Raw genomic sequence first — 22413 nt, forward strand, 5'->3', positions numbered from 1 at the left:
TGCAGGCCACTTCAGCTGACTGTTATCTGCAGTTCAGCGGTTCTAATCTCACCGGCTCAAGGTTGACTCAGCCTTCCATCCTTCCGAGGTGGGTAAAATGAGGACTCAGACTGTGGGGCAATATGCTGACTCTGTAAACCACTTAGAGAGGGCTGAAAGCCCTATGAAGCAGTATATAAGTCTAACTGCTATTGCTATTGCTATTCTTGAAATCGCGCAATGGATTTTTTTTACCAGGGGATTCCCTGAACACAATGGTGAGGAACTTGACAGAGCTGGAAAGGTAAGAGGTGCGCCTCGTGGCACAACACCACCCACCTCGCCCCAATGGTAAAGGCAGCCTGCCAGGTTCCCTTCCCCACCGTCCTTTTAGCGAGGGGTGGCAGGTGGGGGGCGGAGAAGCGATGCATGCCTCTTACCTTTCCAGGTCCATTGTGTTCCTCGCCCTTTCGCCCATTGAATCTCCTTGTAAAAAAACCCTCATGAGTTCAGCTCGCGAGGTTTTTTTTACAAGGGGATTCAATGGCAAAAGGGTGAGGAACGCAGCAGAGCTGTCAGTCTCTGGTAGCGCTAGGACGCGCGTCTCACTTCTCCCCCCCCCACCTGCCACCCCTCGCTAAAGGGATGGCGGGGAAGGGAACCAGGCAGGCTGCCTTCACCATTGGGCGAGGTGAGCGGTATTGGGCCACGAGGCACGCCCCTTACCTTTCCAGGTCCGTTGTGTTCCTCTCCCTTTCGCTCATTGAATCCCATGATGGGCAGTGTTTTTTTGTGCGAGAAGGAACAGGCGGGAGGGGGTAATTGCATTGCTGGCCTGCTGCTGTTTTTGTGGCGGGCTCTTTTTGCGTGGGAGGGAAGGGTGGGGGGTGGAAGAACTTTGCTTCGCCTGCCGCTGTTTTTGCAGCGAGCCCTCTTTTTGCCCCGTAAGCTGTACCAGTAGGTGTACATTGGTAATGGCGGGGACTGGTTGTGCATGCGCTTAAATAGTTGGGGGCGGGCTTATTTTCAGGGGAGGGCTTATTATATGGTGCATGCTCTGAAAGCCCGATTGGCTTATTAGCAGGGCATGTGAATGAATAACTGTAATTAATAACACTGAATTACCTTTCCCCATCTTATCATTTATTGTATATTGTAAGTATCTGGCCAGTTGTACAGTTGGAGCCTCCTTGGAAGAAATAGCAGAGGAAGAGGAAGAAGATGATGAAGCAAGATCAGTTGTTGAAGCTGGCCCCCCTAAACCAAAAGAAGGAATATATCAAATAGTGGGAACTCTTTTACAGACAGAGAATACAAAACCAGATTTTGCCATGGAGGTATATAGAGTAAGTATTCATTTTATTGAATAAAATCCTTGATGTGCACTTGATTGACATATATATTTTTAAATTGCAGGAACTTACAATATAAAGTAGCAAAAGAAAGTATATTGTGGATATAGGCATTCTTGGGTAGGGAAAGGAGTAACAAATCATAAAGTGTGCATTGTAATAATGCAAATTCCAGCCATTTTCTACATATACTTCAATATTACATACCAATGAAAACCAGTTTTGAGTTTTCATATGATCTTTAATGATCTTTGCTCTTAGGAGAAGGATGTCTGGTGCCTTGAATTTTATATAAAATATATATTAATATTAACAAACAAACAAATAAGGTCTCCCTGTGCAAAAGCATAATGGAAGTATTATTTTCTGTTATTTGGAAACTATATTGCATTTATACAGGTTCAGACAACATATGTCTTTTCAGAAGTTGATTCATATACAGCTTATTCAAACCCCTATATTTTGCATCCCATACCTCTGCAGTGCTTTCCTTGTTGCATTCCATTTGATATTTCATACTGGTTTATTGATAGCTCACTGAAAAAACACTATGGTTTTAAAGCTAGCTGTGTCATAATCATACCAAATTTTATCTTTGGTGACTAAATTTAGCTAGGCAGTGAGAGATTTATATCAGATGAATATCAATGGGGAAAACCCACAATAACCTAAGATAAATTGCTTGTTTTTAGACAACTTCTCGAGACGAGTTGCTAGTTCATCTGTTAGAATGTGATATCATTATTTATAACATCACTGAAGACATCAAACAAATTGATGAGGCAACCTGGGCAGCAACAGGTCAGTCAAATTTGTTCTTTAAATAGTATGGAGAATACAATAATCTTGTATTACCGAACTTTAGATGGTAAATCTAGTTTAGCATTAAATTATAAATACTTTTCTCAAATCCTTCAGAAATTCAATTGGGCATATCTTGCTGTAGTTTTCCTTATTTTTTAATTTGTGCTAAATATAAAGGATCTTAAGATATTCATACTGTGACTATTTGTCCAGTGACAATGCTGGATTAAATGGCTTGATCCAAGTGCATAGGTGAACTTTAGCAGTGCTTATCAAAATGCTTAATTTGGAATGCATAGGATGCATGTCCTTGTGATGCGACCGAGGATAATCATACACTACTTAAGTCATATGTTTTCAAACTCACTCCAGCTTCAAAATTATTCTCTGTATATGGGGATGTCAAACTGACGGCCTATAGGCTGGATGCATCACATGTAGGCCAGGCCCACCCTTTGTGGGCAAAGGCAAAAAAGGCAAAAAAAAATCACAATATGTTACATGATGTCATGTGATGCGATCAAATTTGACACCTATGCTGTATAATCATATACATAAGCAGAAAGCAGTCAAGGAGAGGCAGTGAAGTGGGCATTATAAGAATTTTACAATGCAGTATTTAGTAATGCTATTCTCTGTAGTATTGGGGAAAGATAAAGCCCGATATTTGTGATAAAGTATAAATTGAAACATTTTCCATTTATAACCTATAAACTATAAACTACAGCATTACATGCAGAATCAAAACACTTTGAAAAGCAGAAATTATTCATTCTTCTATCAACAATAATGACATGGGGACGAAGCAAGCCTCTTGATCCGGTGAGTGATGGAAGGGACAAACAAATAATACAATTTAATTAATCTTACTGACTAGTTTTATACCAGCCTGAAAACGGAGACTAATTATTGTTATCTCATACCATCTTTCAGATAAGCCACTAAGAGATAACCAATCTTGGTAATACTGAGCTTAAACCTGTTCCTTCCCATTAAGACTTGAATAGCCTTTAAATGAAATATATTAAAACATAGGAAATTTACAATGTTCACATTAAGAAAATCATCCTCTGCCTATCTATTCTATCCAGGAAGATCCAGAAATACCTTTCACTGAAGAAGACTATCGTAGAAGAAAACCTCACCTTAATTTTATGGAACACATCAATGCTGAAAAAACCATTATCAAACTTGGGAAAACAGTAAGTATTCACAAAAGGTCATATATTTCATCTCTCTCCCACAAAGTGGCAAAGATTATATTGCCTCTAGAGAAGGGGTGTTAAACTCGTGGCAGTATGGCAGCATCAGATGACATGTCACAACTTTTTTCCTCTTTGCTAAACCAGGCATGGACATGGCCAGAATGAGGCTCTTTCTGATTCTTTCACCTAGAAAGAATAAATTGTATAAATATTTTATGTTCAGCAAGTAGGGTTCAAACCTTGCAGTGTCATGATTCTCTAAAATGGTAAATGGATGTGATCTTCATGAATAAAACTACTGATTTCACTAGAATTAGATAATAAGTACATAGCTTTTAACAATTAAATATATCTATAGCACTCTATATCACAATCACTTTCTGGTAGTAAGAACTATCATGCATGAATAATTTTTCAAAGTCATCCTTGCAAAGTACAGGACAGAAGTGCTGACAAAGGATTTAGTTTTGCAAGTCCCCTCTATGTTCACAACTCTCTACAAGATTGAGATCAATAATTTGAGAACCTCTAAAGAAGTTGAAGAGTTTCCTTCCCCTCCCCCCCCAAAAAAATACTGTGCAGCAATAGCACCATTCTTTTTTTGGCTAACAAGAACACAGGCTATTGAAAGTAAGGAATTGTCAAGAAGTAAAAATGATTGAAGTTACCTACTAAAATGTCTCTTTATTTTGAAGATTAGCCTGACAATTAGCTTTACTTAGAAGTTTTTATTTGCTTATTAAATTTAACATTTTAAATAATATCTAAACACAACTTTTTTCCCTTCTCAGTCCAGTTACTTATTTTATCTCCATTCAGTTTGCTGTTCTAATTTATTCTTTTCTATCTCAATATATGGGTTGCTACAGTAGAAATGAAATCAATTAAGTTTTGAAATTTTTTTGAACAAGACTTTTTAAAATCTTTCTCCCCAGAGCAAAAACAAATTTGGCACATACGTTGTTGCTTCAGGTGTTCAGTATGGAGCTGAAGAAAGACTTCTCCACTACTTTTTTAAGGTAATGTACTACAAAATTAATATTGTACAACTTATTCAGAAAAAAACATATCTAACCTAACATTAGAAAGCTGTAGAGTGCATCGCCTGAAATTGCAGCCTCCCTCATCATTAAATAGAACCCTAGAGAAACTATGGAGCAAAAAATAAAACTCAAACCGGAAGCATTCTTATTAGGACTATTAGACTCAAAAATGGACAAACAATTTCAATACATAATACTATACATACTCACTACAGCTAGGATTGATTTCGCACAAAACTGGAAAAAAATCAATATACCTGCAGACGAAACAATAATTAGAAAAGTACTCGAATGTGCAGAGATGGACAAAATGACCATAGAACTAAAAGAAAGAGAAGAATCGGATTTCTATAAAATATGGAATAGAATTTATAAGTGGCTTGAAAACAGAAGCCAAAACAGAAAATAGAGACTATAAATATAATGATGATATGAACAAAATATTATTATAAGTGCTAGTATTACTGTTATTATATTATTGGACAAGGTAAAGAACAATAGGAAGGCAATGCAGAATGGAGAACTATAAAGGTTAAACATGAAAGCCAATACAGAAAGCTGTATAATTACTTTATATTATTATGTATGTTTTTTTTCTTGTGTTTTTCTTTCTGATTTTAAAGATTAAAATGTTTAATAAAAACTATTAAAAAAAAAGAACCCTAGAGACTTTCAGAAATTGTTACTGATCAGGGTGTATTTATGATTACTGTACATTACAGTTTTAAGCACATTAAAACATGTATTTATGTCCTGGTGCAAGACATATTTATTTTGGCTTCCCTATTTCTGAAATATGATCCATGACAAATCATTCAGTACTGAAGTGCTGCCTTCAACCCAAAACAGTTTCGTACAGGGATAGAATCAAGATCACGTGAAGTGTTAATACCACTTTATAATGCCTTGGTAAGGCCACACTTGGGATATTGCGTTCAGTTTTGGTCACCACGATGTAGAAAAGATGTGGAGACTCTAGAAAGAGTGCAGAGAAGAGCAACAAAGATGATTAGGGGACTGGAGACTAAAACATATGAAGAACAGTTTCAGGAACTGGGTATGTCTAGTTTAATAGAAAGAAGGACTAGGGGAGACATGATAGCAGTGTTCCAATATCTCAGGGGTTGCCACAAAGAAGTGGGAGTCAAACTATTCTCCAGGGCACCTGAGAGTAGAACAAGAAGCAATGGGTGGAAGCTAATCAAGGAGAGAAGCAACTTAGAACTGAGGAGAAACTTCCTGACAATTACAACAATCAATCAGTGGAACAGCTTGCCTCCAGAAGTTGTGAATGCCCCAACACTGGAAGTCTTTAAGAAGAAGTTGGATAGTCATTTGTCTGAGACGGTATATAGGGTTTTCTGCCTAGGCAGGGGGTTGGACTAGAAGACCTCCAAGGTCCCTTCCAACTCTGCTATTGTATTATTGTAGTCATTGTTTAAGGTGTTTGCACTCACGTTTCCTGAACTACTTCTGTCACCACAAAAAAGCCATGATACGTGTTGCAATCATGCATATAGTTGTAATTTCTTGTCATTTAATAGCTGTTTATATACTTAAAGCCAGATGTAGTATTCAAGTGCTTTAAACATGTAATTAATGTGGTCCTTTTAATTGGTAAGCTATCTTCTTAAGGGAATGATGCAAAAGCATTCTATTGAATGTATGGTAGATTAAGCTACTTGGTAAATTATTTGCAGCTATCTTGGCTTGGTGAGACTCCTTTAATACCATGTTTTGGAGATGGACGAAATGTGGTTCCAACCATTCACATTACTGACTTAGCAGCGTAAGTATAATTCTGTTTTTTGTGATACAAGTAGTTGTTGGCTTACAGCCATTTATTTAGTGACAGTTCAAAGATACAATGGCATTGAAAAAAGCGACTTATGGCTGTTTTTATCACTTATGACCATTGCAGCATCACCCTGGCCTTGTGATCAAAATTTGAGCAGTTGGGTCCAATGATCATTATTTGAAACTTTCCCAGTTGGCTTCTGTCAAGCAAAGTCAGTGGGAGAAGCCAGATTTGCTCAACAACTGTATGATTTACTTAACAACTGCAGTGATTCACTTAAAAACTATTGCAGAAAAAGTCATAAAACAGGGCACGAGTCATTTAATAACTGCTTTGTTTAGCAACAAAAATTTTGGGTTCAATTATGGCCATAAATTGAGAACTACCTATATCCCAGAACTTCAGAATTTTGCTGATGTCTTCCTTGTAGTCTTATAGCATGTTCCATGCATGTTCATGGCAGTGAATCAGTTAATATGTTCTTTGCCTTTAGTTATGTGTAAAAATAATAAAGGCGAGATACAAATACATCAACCAGCTTTAAGCCTTTTTGTAGGTTTCCAAATTAATTTAATTTACAAATTCCTGCACTTTAATTTACAAAATCCTGCATATGAAAAGGAATGTTGCCTAATGCCAAGTACCTGATGAAAGTAAAACTTTGATGTCTTTGATTAAGACTCAACTGTGCACGAAATGATGCAATTGATTATCTGATTTAATTATCTGTGAGCAATAGTTAAGAGTGCCAGTTTGATATAAACAACCAGTCTGGAACAGTGATTAAGATACCAGAGTAGAAAGCTGACTCTGAGCTCTTCTGGTCCTGCTTTCGGCACAAAGACAGCTGAGCGACATTGGGCTAGTTACTTGCTCTCAGCCTTAGGAAAAAGGCAATAGCAACCAATTCTGAAAAACTTTGTCCAGAAATCTGAGGAATTTAGCCAGGCAGTCTTTGAAGATTGGACTTTATTGAACTACAAAAAAAGCAATAGTTATAGAGTGCTAATATGGAAGGCAGGGGTCTCCAAACTTGGCAACTTTAAGATTTGTGGAGTTCAGCTCCCAGAATTCCACAAGTCTTAAAGTTGAAGTCCACAAATCTTAAAGTGGCCAGGTTTGAAGACCTCTGATGGAAGGGATATCTCTAATTACTTTGGGCCAGATATCAACTTCTACTCCCAACACTCCACCATTACCCTTTTAAATCTACGAACCCTACTGAATCAATGTTTCAGGAGTTTTGTGGAAGAAACTAAATTATTATTTCCTCCCTTTTATATATTTATTATATACTATGTATTCACTGTACTTTCTATGTACCCATTCACATTAGAGTGTTGCAGAATATAGCAGATCATAGACCAAGAACCAATTACTTACTTGCAGTGGATGACTCGACACAAACCCTGGGTGAAATTGTGAAGGTAAAATGGTTGAAGACTTTTTAACTGTCAGATTTATTTTCATGGTACGCAACACATTTTCAAAATCTCTGTTCTAGGCACAATTAAAAAGCTGTGGCACATAGAAGACAATTGAAATATACAATAAATGTGTGATTTATAGAGCTAAGGGATAGAATACTCTGGCATTTGCTATTGTCTGAGGAATCAGAATCATTGGAAGGTTACACCAGAGGTAATATTCAACAGGTTCTGACCAGTTCTGGAGAACCGGTAGTGGAAATTTTGAGTAGTTCGGAGAACCTGTAAATACTGCCTCTGACTGGCCCCGCCCCCATCTATTCTCTACCTCCTGAGTCCCAGCTGATTGGGAGGAAATGGGGATTTTTCAGTAACCTTCCCCTGGAGTGGGGAGGGAATGGAGATTTTACAGTATCCTTCCCCTGCCATGCTCACCAAGCCATACTCATCAAGCCATACCGACGAAGCCACACCCACAGAACCGGTAGTGAAAAAATTTGAATCCCACCACTGGGTTTCACTACCCTTTCCAATTCTTCCCTGTCTGAAATGGGTAATAGATTAAAAGAAGAATATATTAAACCTGAAACAAGAAAAAGATTATTATGGTCCCAGGATCACAATCATTGAAAGATGATAAATTTCCTGAATGGAGTTATGCCTGTCCAAAAACCAGATATATAATTTAAGGATGTCTCTCTGGATCATATCTCTTAACTAAAAATGTAGAATTTTGCAAATTAACATCTCTGCATCATAAAACATTTATTACAAAGAAGTTGGTTAGTTTACAGCCTCTACAATCTGCAGCAGTTCTGTATGGAAGTGCAGAGGTAGTACTGAGCAAAAAGGTGGTGGATTGTGCTTTGTTTCTTAGCATCACTAATTCAATATTAAGTTTTAATGTTATAGCTTTATGGATTAAAAGGTAATAAGCAATATACTTTGTATTTTTAATGTTTGGTTATTTGTGGTAGATTTGAAACTCAGTTGTTGTTTTTCTCAAGTGCATCAGCAAAAATGTGGGCCCAGGAAAAATACAGAAGATTCCAAGAGAAAATGCTTTCCTAAGCAAAGAGTTAACGGTACTATTATCTTTCTTAATATTTTCTACTAGAAGGGATATTATCTAACAATAGACCATTTGAAGAAGAGATTTGTATTGCCCTTAGATTGACTTTATTTAAATAAGGCCTTAATTTTTTTGGCTAGGTTAGCTTGTGGGAATGTTATTATATCAAATCAGGTGTCTGTTGTTCTATTCTGGGTATTCATATTTTTTCTCATTGCATATCTATTTCAATTTTTTTAAATATATTACCTGACCAAGAATTGTCATGGAGTTGGGCAGCCTTGTAAATTTGATAAAATTCAACTGGTTGCAGTTTCCTTCCCATATCATATAGCAGGTTTGGGCAGAGGTTGATCAAGGTGGAAGGATTGCAACTGGTATTTACAATAAGAGGAAATAAGAAGTGTATTGCCATTTAAAAATTAGATTTGCTGATGCTTAGGGTATGCAATGTGGTCAAGTAGTTGTAGTTGTAGTTGAGTTTATTTATAGGCTGCCCTTTTCCCTGAGGGGACTCAGGGCGGCTAACAACTTGTATGGGAGGGGGAAACATACGATGACATATAAACACAATGTATAATTAAAATCGAGCAACATTCATTCAACATTCGGGTGGGGGCGGATTATACTCTTTACCCGCAGGCCTGACGGGATAGCCAGATCTTGTTTACATTTTATTTATTTCATTTTCATTTTCATTTTATACAATCACTTATATACTGTGCGTAAAAAAAAAAGAGAAAAAAAAAAAAACCCAACATGACACTTCATTCCCCCATACACCCTCTCTTCTCCCCCTCCAACTTTCATTTCACCCCTCCAGCATTCCCCTCTTCTACTTCCCTTCCCCCTCAGACATCTCCCCCTCCCTCCCTCACCCTCCTTACATTCCCTCTGACGGGATAGCCAGATCTTGAGGGCTGTGCGGAAGGTCTGAAGGGTGGTGAGGGTATGAATCTCCACGGGGAGATCGTTCCAGAGGGTCGGAGCTGCTACTGAAAAGGCTCTCCTCTGCGTAGTTGCCAGCCGGCACTGGCTGGCAGATGGCACTCGGAGGAGGCCTAATCTGTGAGATCTAATGGGTCGAGAGGAGGTGATTGGTAGGAGGCGGTCTCTCAAGTACGCAGATCCACTACCATGAAAGGCTTTATAGGTAGTAAGAAGCACCTTGAAGCACACCCGGAGATCAACAGGTAGCCAGTGCAGCTCGCGGAGGATAGGTGTTATGTGGGCGAACCGAGGTGCGCCCACGATCACTCGCGCGGCCGCATTCTGAACTAGCTGAAGTCGCCGGATGCTCTTCAAGGGCAGCCCCATGTAGAGCACGTTGCAGTATTCCAGCCTAGAGGTCACAAGGGCACGAGTGACTGTTGTGAGAGCCTCCCGGTTCAGGTAGGGTCGCAACTGGCGCACCAGGCGAACCTGGGCAAATGCCCCCCTGGTCACAGCCGACAGATGGTAATTAAAGGTCAGCTGTGGGTCCAGGAGGACTCCCAAGTTGCGAACCCTGTCTGAGGGGTGTAATGTTTGGCCCCCCCAGCCTGAGCGATGGAACACAAGCCAAATTATTGGGAGGGAAACACAACAGCCACTCGGTCTTTTCGGGGTTGAGTACAAGTTTGTTTGCCCTCATCCAGTCAAAATCTCAGGCGTCTAACTAACAGAAAAGGAACCGGGGGGGGGGGGATATCAATATGAGAAAATGTGAGTAATCAGTTAAATAATTAAGCAACACTTTCCATCTTTTATACTGATATTCCATTTATTCATTTACTGTATTACAAACTCCAAAAGATAAACCTAAGTATCAGTCATGCCTTGGTAATGTTCATGTTGATATATTGTAAGGGATTTTTGTCACAGCAGGTGCAATTCCTAGCTGACTCTGAAGGGTCTCTAGATTAGTTTTAAATTATTCAATAGAAGAAAAAATCAGCAGGAGTTTCCAGGGGTTTAGGATAGATTGAAGAGTTGAAAAAACACTCTGGGCAAAAGCAATAACAAACCACTTCTGTACTGTTGCCAAAAACCCAAATGAATGTGTGCATGGATATGGTTTGTAAGGTTAAACTAGTACATCAATAAGATTATTTGTCTAATGTGAGTTACAGAGAAAATACCCTACTGTAAAATATTCATTGGATTCAGTTGAAATTTATTTTTAAAAATCCATATACAAGTTCTCAACTTATGACCATAATGAAGCCCAAAATTTATGTTGTTAAGTGAGACATTGGTTAAGTGAGTTTTGGCCCATTGTACGGCTTCTCTTGCAACAGTTGTTAAGTGAATCACTGCAGTTGGTAATCTGATTATTAAGTGAATCTGGCTTCCCAATTGACTTTGCTTATCAGAAGGTCACAAAAGGGGGTCACATGACCCTGCGACACAGCAAAGTTCATAAATATGAAGCAGCTACCAAATATCTGAATTTTGATCACACGATCATGGGAATGCTGCAGAGGTTGTAACTATGAAAAACGGTCATAAATCACATTTTTCAGTGCCATTGTAACTTTAAACAGTCACTAAATGAACTGTTGTAAGTCAAGGACTACTTGTACTCTAGCTAAAATTCTGAAACCCAAATGTCAGAAGCAATTATTGTTCTTTGTATTATTCACTGTTGCATCCTACCATGCATGGGTTTAAGATCTGCTTCTGACATCTTGCATAAGTTCCATCCTGCTATGAAGAAAGAGACACCTGTACTTAGCAATACTTTATCAGTTAAAGGCTGGAGATAGCTGTTTTTTTCCCTGATCCCCAGATTAACATATTTATAATTCATTGGACATTTAGAAAATGTTTTTTTACCTTTTCTATTATTCATTTGCAGTTTAATGTTTAATTTCTGTTATGAAGTATGCTGCTACACTGTATTATGCAGAAAGGTTGTTTATAAATACTGCTAATAACAGTTTCTTGCACTTTCTACAGCAAACATACTTGGATGAATTGTTTGTGAATCTACGAATGGAAGCTGTATTCTTGAAGGAGAACTTCAATATAAAATGGGTTGCTCAAGGAGGGATAGTTGAGAACATTGAACAAGTTGTCAATGAATATAAACAAACTCGTGGATTATTGGTAATAATAATGGAAATCCATATTTGCAATGCATGAGTGAACTGTGAACTATTATTTCCTGTACAATTTGGAGAAAAAATATTTTTATAAATAAATGTGTATATTTACATATCAGTTGTTAGCTGAAATTTGAACTATATTAACATGCGAGTATGTTTCTCTGAATTACTTCTGAGTACATCTGCTTAAGATTGCATTGTTCAACTGATTGCCTATAAAGATATCTCATTAGTGTTCAAATCCCATATTCCAATATACTGGAGAAAATATAGTACTCCCATACAGTATATTAAGAGAACAATCATTCTACTCTAGATTTGCTGAGCTCTGGGATGAAGTAAGAAATGACAGCTAAAAAAATAATAATAATCTAAACACAATATAAATGTGGGTACCCCATCCCTTTCACACAAAGTACCCCTAGAAACATAGCCAAAGTCAATCAGAAGAGACTTGCCAATATTTAAAGCCATCTGCAAAAGAAACAAACTTAATGACTTTTTTAACTGTTGACCATGTAGACAGACAAAAAAGACAGACAGAAACTTTTACTATCATAGAGCAATTTGTGTTTGTCCAGACTAAGTATAAGTCTAAAGGCTTACATTCAGGGGTGGGCTGCTACGGGTTCGCTCAGGTTTGGGAGAACCTGTACCTAATGTTATGGCTGGTTTGGAGAACCTCCAAATCTCACACCTGGCTGGCCCTTCCCATCCTGCCCTGCCCTTCCCACCTCACCCTGCTGCTCCCACCCCTCCCCTCCCAGGAGTCTCCACACAACCCATTTTGCATGCAAGGTAAGTGCTGGGCCCGCATGAAGGCTCAGGGACGGCAAAAACTGCCTCCTGGAAGTTCCGGAGGACCGCCAGAGCCCAGGAAGGCAGTTTTCATCCTCCCAGATGTTTGAAGAAAGCCTCCAAAGCCTGGGGAGGGCAAAAATGTCCCCCTCCTCCCATGGTGCAGGAGGCTGACTAGGCCACGCCCACCCAGCAAACAGGCAGAGAACCTATTGCAGACATTTTTGAAGCCCACCCTTGCTTACATTCAAATCCAACTTCACACAAGGGAAGGCAGAGAGATGTTCCTTAACACCTAAACATGTTTGATTCAAAGAACATTGTGTAAATCAATTGCGTAGGCCCTCTATGGATTATAACATTGTGTGAATCAATTGTGTAGGCCCTCTATGGATTAACTGGTCCATTGAAGATCACCACTGTCTCTGGTAATTTCTGTGACTAACCTCTAATATTTATACCATTTTGCTCAATGGTCCAGCCCTTCCTCTCCCCCAGCTGTAAATTGAGTGTGATATATTTCCACATCTATCAAAATTATGTAAATAAGGGAAACAACAGTTGCATTGTCTATTATAGTTGCCTTTTAAAAATATTTCTTTTAATCCACCGTCTTGATTTAAATTGTGAGGAACGCAGTTAAATACTTCCTATTTGCATTGAGTTCCCTTTTTATGGAGATAGGGATGCTTTTTGTCCCTGTCCTCTATTAACTCAAATTCTCTGTTTTGCTTATATATTTGTGTAATGTTAAATCATATAAATATAAACCCATGACATTTTTATCTTTCTATATAGTTTTTCAACTATGTCTGAGACAGGATTTTATTTATCAACAGAAATTGAGTGGGTCTCTATCATGTGTGGGTAGGACTGGCTGTGGTTGGTTTCCCCCACTTCTTTTAACCATGAAAAGCCTGTTCTAAGATTACCACTGCACCTTTTTGTGTTTCCTACCCCCACTGGGAAAAAGATTTTCACCAGGAATCAGCCACCAAGAAAGTCCTCTAAGGGCTACAAAAACAGAGCTTGGGATACATGTGGTCCTTGGGCAAAAGTTCCTCAATTATACTATATCCTAAGCTATTTTACAGCCATGACCTAATGGGAATATGCAATGCACCATAGCAGTAGTCTCCTTTGCAATGCCCTTCGTTCTGTTAACGATTGCTATGTTTCAATCATTGTGCCATTATGTCTTAATTGGCAGAACATCTATAGCAATAGTGTTTTGCTAGCCAGTCTTCTATGATGGCAGCAAGCCTAGAATTGAACCATCAAAGAACTTTTCCAAACCCTGTATGCTTCAGCCATTGAGAACCTGAGTAAAAGATAGTATATTTTTTCACATTTTTTTTCATTTTCATTTTGTTTATGGTGCATGAAGAATTATTAATAAATATGCATTTTTAAATCCTTCTCTTTTAGCCAGTTAAAATTTGTATACTTGGTCCTCCTGGAGTAGGGAAAACTTCAATTGCAGAAGAGCTATGCAAATATTACAAAGTGCACCACATTAAAATAAAGGAAGTGATCACTAAAGCCATAGAAAATCTGGTAAGCAGATCACCGATGTTTGGGCTATTATAAAAAATTATAGGAGTATGAGTAGAATTAAAAATAAATTTTACAGTAATATACTTAAAAACAAAAATGTCCTGCATTGTAGGTGATCAGATTATGCATTTTATGGTTTCCAGTGTGATGTCTGAAATAATTCATTTTGCATGCAAAACATGCACTTTATAATTTAGGTTCATTCCATTCTCTGCTGCTCAATATTTCAATAGAAAAACTTGAAATAGCAATAGCAGTTAGACTTATATACTGCTTCATAGGGCTTTCAGCCCTCTCTAAGCGGTTTACAGAGTCAGCATATGGCCCCACAGTCTGGGTCCTCATTTCACCTACCTCGGAAGGATGGAAGGCTGAGTCAACCTTGAGCTGGTGAGATTTGAGCCATTGAACTGCAGATAGCAGTCAGCTGAAGTGGCCTGCAGTACTGCACTCTAACCACTGCGCCACTTCGGCTCCTCCATATACAGTTCTGCTGTTAAGTATTATATTTCAATATGGTTGACTTCTGTGTACATTTCTTTTAAATATTTCTTTAAATTCAACATAGAAGTCCAGTTTAAACTTTAAAAATCAGTTTAAAGTTTATTGGCACGATCATTGAAAGTTGGATTTGTACAAAGTCTAAATCAATTGTATTATCATGGACTAAGGGCAACACAGACATGATAGCTGGTTTCCAATTCAGAATGCTAAACCAATCAGGGAATAGGAATTCAAATTTTCTTTGATAATGTCACATTTCTAATGAAGATTTAGGTTTGCAGCAGCATGGGTACATTTTTAAACTCAGCCTTGAATTTGGATGGACAGGTTTGGTAATAGCCAAGATTGCATTTGTACAACTATAGTTAGTTAACTATTTTAAATTGAGGAATTAAAGCTTACCTTTTTCATCAACTCTCGTGGGAGAATCGGGATCTGAAATATTTGATGCTGATCCCTCTTGCAAAGGGTGTGATTATATGGATTAGCTATTCAGTATTCTCTGGGATAACTTGATTGTGTATCTTTTTTAAAAAAAAAACTATTAATTTATTTGATATGTACACTGTTCAGTCTCAGTTTTGACAGAAACTATTCAATTCCCTACTCCATAGAGATGCATAGGTATTTTTTCTAGTATTCTTTTCTCTACAGCAGAAGTGTCAAACTTGCGTCGCCATGTTGTTGTCACGTGATGTATCACAACTTTCCCCCTTTGCTAAAACGAGGGTGGACCCGTACAGTATTGTGATGATGGAGAAGAGACAAACTGGAATATTTTCAGAAGGATATATCTTTTTGAAAACAAAAGTTATTTAATATTTCTTATAGCGCCTACTTTCTTGCAGCTTTCACTCAAATATATCATAGACCAGGGGTCGCTAATCCGTGGGCCATGAGGGGATTGCAACTGGGCCATGGAATTTGCATGCCTCTCACACAAATGGAGCTGTTTACACGCATGCACTTGCCGGCCACTTGCATGAAACCATTCCCTCTTCCCCCCCACCCCCTCTGGTCCGCAAAGCCAGAAATGTTGGGAAACTCTGTCATAGATTGTAGAAACAACAGGGCAAAGTTGCTTTAATTTTTCCCCAGATGAATCAAATTTAGTCCAAATTTTCTTGGCATTTTATTTTAATTTTAACTGCAGGAAAAAATAGTTGCTCCTCGAGAGGAAACAGAGTCTGTAGACGAAGCGGAAGAAGAAGAGGAAGAGGAGGAAGAAGAACAAGCAGATAATGTAGAAGAAGCACAGGAATTGTTAGATGCAGTTAAAGAAAACATGGAGCAAAATTCAGGTAAATGAAAAATTAGCAAAAATTCACTCTTCAACAGTAAATGCAATGGTTTTCTTATAGTGTTTCTTCCATTTAACTTTCTTGATTGGATTCACAAAAATATGGAACTATAACCTGGTTTTAATGATTTTGTGTAAGCCTATATTTTGTAGTTTGCAAACCATGGTTTATAGCTTTGAACATTTTGTAATCTCAACCATTTATGGTTGATTCAATTTGCCATGCCTTTAGATGATACAATATATAAATCCAGGCATCATCTCCCAACTTCATCAGTCTCATCTAGATTATGGTGAATGCTTCAGAGGAAAATCAGGACATAAACATAGATAAAATATGAATAAGAAATGGTGAGCAGGAAAGAAATGATAGAAATAGCTGGAAATAGTATTATTGTAATGGACAGACACCAGATCTTGACTACAAAAATCTAGACAATATAAAATATAGAATGAGTGGTGTGATAGAACCCATTCATACCAGTTCACAAGAGCTGATTACAGTCTACAACTTAACAACAGTTCATTTAGTGACTATTCGAAGTCACATCCACTGAAAAAAGTGATTTATGACCATTTTTCACACTTAAAACCATTGTGACATTCCCATGGTCACATGATCAAAATTCAGATGCTTGGCAACTAACTCATATTTATGACTGCTGCGGTGTCCTGGTATCATGTGATCACCTCTTGCAGCCTTCTGACAAAATCAGTAGGGAAGACAGATTCACTTAAGAATTATGTTACTAACTTAACTGCAATGTTTCCCTTAACTGTGGCAAGAAAGGTCATAAAATGGGGCAAAATTGATTTATCAAATATCTTACTTAGCAACAGAATTTTTGGGCACAATTGTGGTCATAAGTCCAAGACTACCTGTATTAAAATTTTCAGGAATTTTGCAAGCTGCCTGAGTGCAAAGCTGAGCTATACAATGTGTACCATGCAGATCAGTTCTTTGGCAGCTTGCAGCATAGTGAGCAGCAATGAAACTGACAGCTGGTTGTTACACATGTATTGTATTAGCACCTCACTATATAGACGTCTTCATCTCGCTGTGGATAGATGTTTAAAATGATGATATTGAACATTGCAGTTGAAGATTTGGTAGATCTAATGATCAATGATTTTTGAACATCTCTTCAGCTGCTCTAAAGAGAAATATAAGTAGTCCTCAACTTTAAAAAGTTTGTTTAGCGACTGTTCAAAGTTACAATGGCACTAAAAAAAGTGACTGATTTGTTCAACAAACTAGCATACCATGTTTTAGTGTAGCGTGTTGTGAATTGCCAATCTTTGCAGTTAGTTTATGGATCAGTTTAATTAGGCTAATTCATGGTATGTAATTCTAATTCACTACAGGTATAAGTATGTGTCCAGATAACATAATTTTTAGTTTTGACTACTCAACTCTGCCTCAACTAATATATCTCCCATTAAAATTAGGTCGTGTAGATGATAACTATGTGGTTCGGTTCATGAAGGAAATGCTAATGTCTATGCCTTGTAAAAACCAAGGATATGTTTTGGATGGATTTCCAAAAATCTATGACCTGGCAAAAGATCTTTTTAGCAGTAAGTATTTGTATACTGCTCTATTAGATATTAATGTACAGCACAGTACATTGCATTGCAGCTACTTACCTGTGGCCAGTTTCACAATAACAGATTTCTCATACTTTGTAAATTTTGCTAAAATACAGTATTCATCTAATAGCATCTATGTTCTAGTGACAATCATGGATAGCTAACATGCCCAGAACATGGCAAATGATAAGAAAGACTGCTGCTGAGAAATTCTAAAAGGCAGGCTGATGAAATAGTGAAAAATACTCTATGGAGATTTTCAGTCATGGTTGTTCCAAAGGTGCTTTTTCAAGAGGCAACTGGAGTTTCTGGTTCTTCTTTGAAGACATTTCACTTCTCCTACAAGAAGCTTCTTCAGCTGAAATGGAATTATTTAATCAAAATATAATATGCAATCAATAATAAAGGCATTTTGTCTCCTGTTTTCTCACAGCCTAATATTTAATGTAAAACTTACTGAAATGCTAGGTAAAAACATATTATGTATTCTTCTAACCATATAGTGTTTATGAAATTGTGAGACCCATAGACTCATAAAGTTTTTCATCATTTCCCCATCCCCTTTTAATTTTTGAAACTCATAATGGAATGAATTAGATATTGTAACTGGTTATCTAAGACCCCAATTTTATGTATCTCTTTTAAGGTTTCTAGCCATTATAAATTAATTATACTGTATATGACAAATTTAGACCAATACAGTGTTGGAATAAAAACATAGAAAAACGTCTGTCCTGCCTTCTAATCAGGGGTGGGTTCCTGCCAGTTCTAACCTCTTCTATAGAAGAGGTTCCACAAATCTACAGTGTCATTTAGAACCGGTTCCAGTTCCCTCCCACCACCCGTCCGCCCATGATCAAGATGAAGAGTGAGAGGAGGAATTCTGGGAGTTGAAGTCCACAAGTCTTAAAGCTGTCAAGTTTGAACACCCCGGGGTTTTTTTTCTAAAGGTTTAGAGGTGCAAGAATCTTATAACTTGACAGCTTTAAGACTTGCATGCTTCAAATCTCACCGGCTCAGGGTTGACTCAGCCTTCCATCCTTCCGAGGTGGGTAAAATGGGGACCCAGATTGTTGGGGGCAATATGCTGACTCTGTAAACCGCTTAGAGAGGGCTGAAAGCCCTATGAAGCAGTATATAAGTCTAACTGCTATTGCTATTGCTAAATGCCAGAGTTTCTGAGCAACATTTTGGTTACTAAGCAAGAGCATAGTTAAGTGAGTTTCACCACATTTTACAAGTTGGCCACACCCACCCAATCACATGGCCATCAAGCCAGTCCTACAAAGCAGGCCACACCTACAGAAGAGGTTCTAAAAAAATTTGAAACCCACCACTGCTTCTAATGGATGTATTTTTTTAGCCTAGATAAGAAATGTTTATGAAAATGTCAGTAATATACATAATGTTATTGATGATTATCTACAAAAAATGTAAGGGTTAGCAAGAGTAAGAGTAAGACTAAAGAAAGGTGTCTAATCTGGCAATTTAACAGCAAGGGCAATAATTATATTTGGAATAGCCCAAAATATACTCATTAATACTAGACCTCTACTGCAAACTGCAAAATACCAGTTGTTATTAGAACCATGTTAATTTATGTTTTAAAAAAATAGTTGAAGAGGAGGAGGAAGATGATGATCTGAGAGGCAAAATGAATCGCTATGACAAATTAATAACTCCTGGTAAGTGTACTTGTAATATTTATTTCAACTCTATATATTTAAACAGACTGGTTGTAGTCATATGGGATTTAGAAAATGTGGCTAAGCATTCATAATAAAAATGTAAGTGACATACTGTTGAAAACTAAAGGCTCTTTGCTTTCTATTTTCCCACATCCTCTTCTGTTAACACATATTTTTCATCCATGGCATTTATAGTGTAAAAAGATATAAGCTGAAGATGCAAGTATTTGAGGGGAAGAATGTTTATATATTGCCTTTGACCTTCCCTCATTCATAGTTTACAGAAGCATATTTTCCTACACAATTTCTTTAAAAATAACTGCAAGCATAATGATTTCACAACCTCAAATCCCATCTGTGAGATATTATTTTAAATACTGATCAATATAAAAAGTTGGTGAGAAACACAGACTTATCCAGCCAATGCAGTTCTGAATCCACTAAATTGTCCAGCAAGATAAGGGGCATGAAAACCAGGTGGGAAATAGAGTAAAAATGTCTAAGGAGAAGCTACTTCATACTCCAAAACTAATCCCAGAATTGCTAACTGGACATTGATAAATTTTAAATTGTTCAAATGAAAGGGTCAAAATACCTTTTCAATAGTCTTAAATGCCTCTACCTTCAATATAATCAGGACAATATCTATCCTAAAAAAGATATTGGCAACCAAATGTAAAGCTCATTATTAGCCAATTTCCGTAATCAGTGGACAAGAGCTATAGAATATATAAAATACTAAATAAATCAAATAACTTGGTTAAACACTTCTTAAATTCAATATTAGTTTACTGTATACCTATCAAGTCATTTCCTTCATGTGAGACTGGATTTCTCATAAATCCAGAATATTCAGCCAGAAAATGCTGAACATTCAATGGGGAATAAAATGGGAAAAGATATGACTGATTAACACCAAGTTAGGTATGTTTATGTTGCAACATTGTGGCAGGTATCACTTGTTACTGAAATTATTAAAAATGTGCATACAACAGTAATTTACAAAAATACAAGTAATTAATTATAGTTAACAATTCAACTGCAGTAAATATCTTGATATTCACATAAATAAAAGAGGTGGATTATACATCTAATGGTAAATAAATCACAAAGAGTTTTCACTAATCCACCTATTGCACTAATATAATGGTTTGTTATTTATATTTGAATCTAGCCAGCATGGTTTGTAAAACATGCTTTGTAAAGTATCATGCGTAATTCTAGCTAATTCTGGATTCTTCAAGACACACAGCATCATATGTAATAAACTGCAATGATGCCAAAGTAACAGACACACAATGATGTCATCATGCAACCGCTTATTATACTTGTGTCCTAAAATATGTAAATTATAGTATTTAAGTGATGAAATACTATTCCCTGTCATCCTGTTAATGCTATGCAACAAACTACGACTGAGTAAATCATATTTTGAATCAGCATAATATGTGAATTCAGTCTTTCAAAAATTATTTATTCACATTGATATTTTGTCTATGGATATGTAAGATACATATAGAATAGTAAAGATATCTTTAATTATGTAAAGTTGGATTTGAAACTACCAAGTTGGATGTCTGCTTGGTAGTTTCAAATCCAATTTTGTCTCCATGTAAGCCATGTACATTTCAGCATTCTTGTAATCTTTATATACCCTTTATATATTGTTTTAAACAGGATCTCAATACTACTGATTCATCATTGTGTACAGAAAGGTAATTCAAAAGATGAACTAAGCAGGTCACTCTACTACCATTCTAATATCTGGAATGTTTTTTCCTTTGTAGACTATGTTATTTCTTTGAATGCTTCTGATGAATTCTTGAAAAACCGAATCATGAATCTCCCCGAAAGCGTTGTTGCTGGAACACATTATGCCCAGGATCGATATTTAAGAGCCCTCAGTCTTTTTAGGGACTTAAACACTGAGGATGAAACTGTTCTCAACTATTTTGATGAAATAGAAATACATCCACAATATATTGGTAAGATATAAGATACATTTAATTCCATTCCATTTTAACTACTATTATGATCCCTTATGTCATTTTCATGTACTATCAATAGATAACAAATGATTAAAATTAAAACATGCATAGTATTATACATCAAATTTTGTTAAGCCAACTTGAAAACAGTAAATGAAGGGAAACAATAGCTTAATTATTTTAATTATGCCTTCCGGTCTCAATTTCTCATACCGAACCAATTTTCTCAATATGTGAAAAGGAAGTCATAGAAGAAAATTAAAATATAAAAAGGGATTATTGCCTTCCACAGCCAGCATATGTAACCTCAGCTGCATTGTGTGGTAATTAAAGAAATCAACACTTCTACAAAATCCAGACAGCCTCTGTTTCACCACAACAATAATCACTAAATCATGAAAATAAAATAGCATCAGATCAAATGATATGATATGTTATTAATAGCAATGAGATAAATTTGGGTGACTTTTTTCATATGAAAGGCCATACTGATGATTGGAGAAGTTTTTGGTTATTACTGGGGAGACCAGCAAAAGATGAAGTAACAGTGGGAATAGGCTCCAGACTGGCATCTACTTTATACCCTGCCTATTCAGACATTTTTTGCACACAACATATCCTTTTCTCACACATGAACCTATTCACACTTGTCAAGTGAATGTGTGAGTTCTCTTTGAAGAATCTTCTCACAAAATCAAATACAGTTCATATAGTCTTTCTAAATGAACTAATTATATGCTGCTAAACACTTTATTCAGATATATGACAATTAATTATTTTATGTTATATTATAAATATCCTTATTTCTTTTACTACACATTGTCCTCAACTTATGATCACAATTGAAGCCCAAATTTCCATTGCTAAGCAAGGCAATGGTTCAATGAGTCTTGTCCTATTTTACAATCTTTCTTGTCATAGTTGTTAAATGACTCACTGCGGTTGTTAAGATAGTAACACAATTGTTAAGTGAATCTGACTTCCCAATTGACTTTGCTTGATAAATCACAAAAGTTGATCACATGACACTGCAACAATCATAAATATAGTTGCCAAGCAGCTGAATTTTGATCACATGACCATGGGGCTGCTGTAACAGTCATGTGAAAAATGTTCATCAATCACTTTTTTCAGCAGCATTGTAACCTCGAATGGTCACTAAATAGATGGTTGTAAGTCAAGGACTACCTGTATTCAGAGGCTATTTGTTTATTGACAA

At 36.9% G+C, this 22413-nt stretch overlaps 1 protein-coding gene across 1 annotated transcript in view; it reads left to right on the plus strand.

The window, feature by feature from the left end:
• Nucleotides 1-22413, plus strand: part of AK7 (adenylate kinase 7) — a 38207-nt gene that overhangs the window by 2449 nt on the left and 13345 nt on the right. Inside the window, exons 2-15 of the mRNA XM_032233894.1 lie at nucleotides 1140-1325; nucleotides 2024-2132; nucleotides 2863-2957; nucleotides 3227-3337; nucleotides 4276-4359; nucleotides 6084-6172; nucleotides 7518-7608; nucleotides 8616-8693; nucleotides 11621-11770; nucleotides 13996-14124; nucleotides 15782-15929; nucleotides 17378-17506; nucleotides 19135-19203; nucleotides 20994-21191. Of these exons, the coding sequence (XP_032089785.1) occupies nucleotides 1140-1325; nucleotides 2024-2132; nucleotides 2863-2957; nucleotides 3227-3337; nucleotides 4276-4359; nucleotides 6084-6172; nucleotides 7518-7608; nucleotides 8616-8693; nucleotides 11621-11770; nucleotides 13996-14124; nucleotides 15782-15929; nucleotides 17378-17506; nucleotides 19135-19203; nucleotides 20994-21191 (1666 nt within the window). The remainder of the gene's footprint in view (nucleotides 1-1139; nucleotides 1326-2023; nucleotides 2133-2862; nucleotides 2958-3226; nucleotides 3338-4275; nucleotides 4360-6083; nucleotides 6173-7517; nucleotides 7609-8615; nucleotides 8694-11620; nucleotides 11771-13995; nucleotides 14125-15781; nucleotides 15930-17377; nucleotides 17507-19134; nucleotides 19204-20993; nucleotides 21192-22413) is intronic.

This window comes from Thamnophis elegans, chromosome 1 (genome assembly GCF_009769535.1).
Source record: "Thamnophis elegans isolate rThaEle1 chromosome 1, rThaEle1.pri, whole genome shotgun sequence".
Taxonomy (NCBI): domain Eukaryota; kingdom Metazoa; phylum Chordata; class Lepidosauria; order Squamata; family Colubridae; genus Thamnophis; species Thamnophis elegans.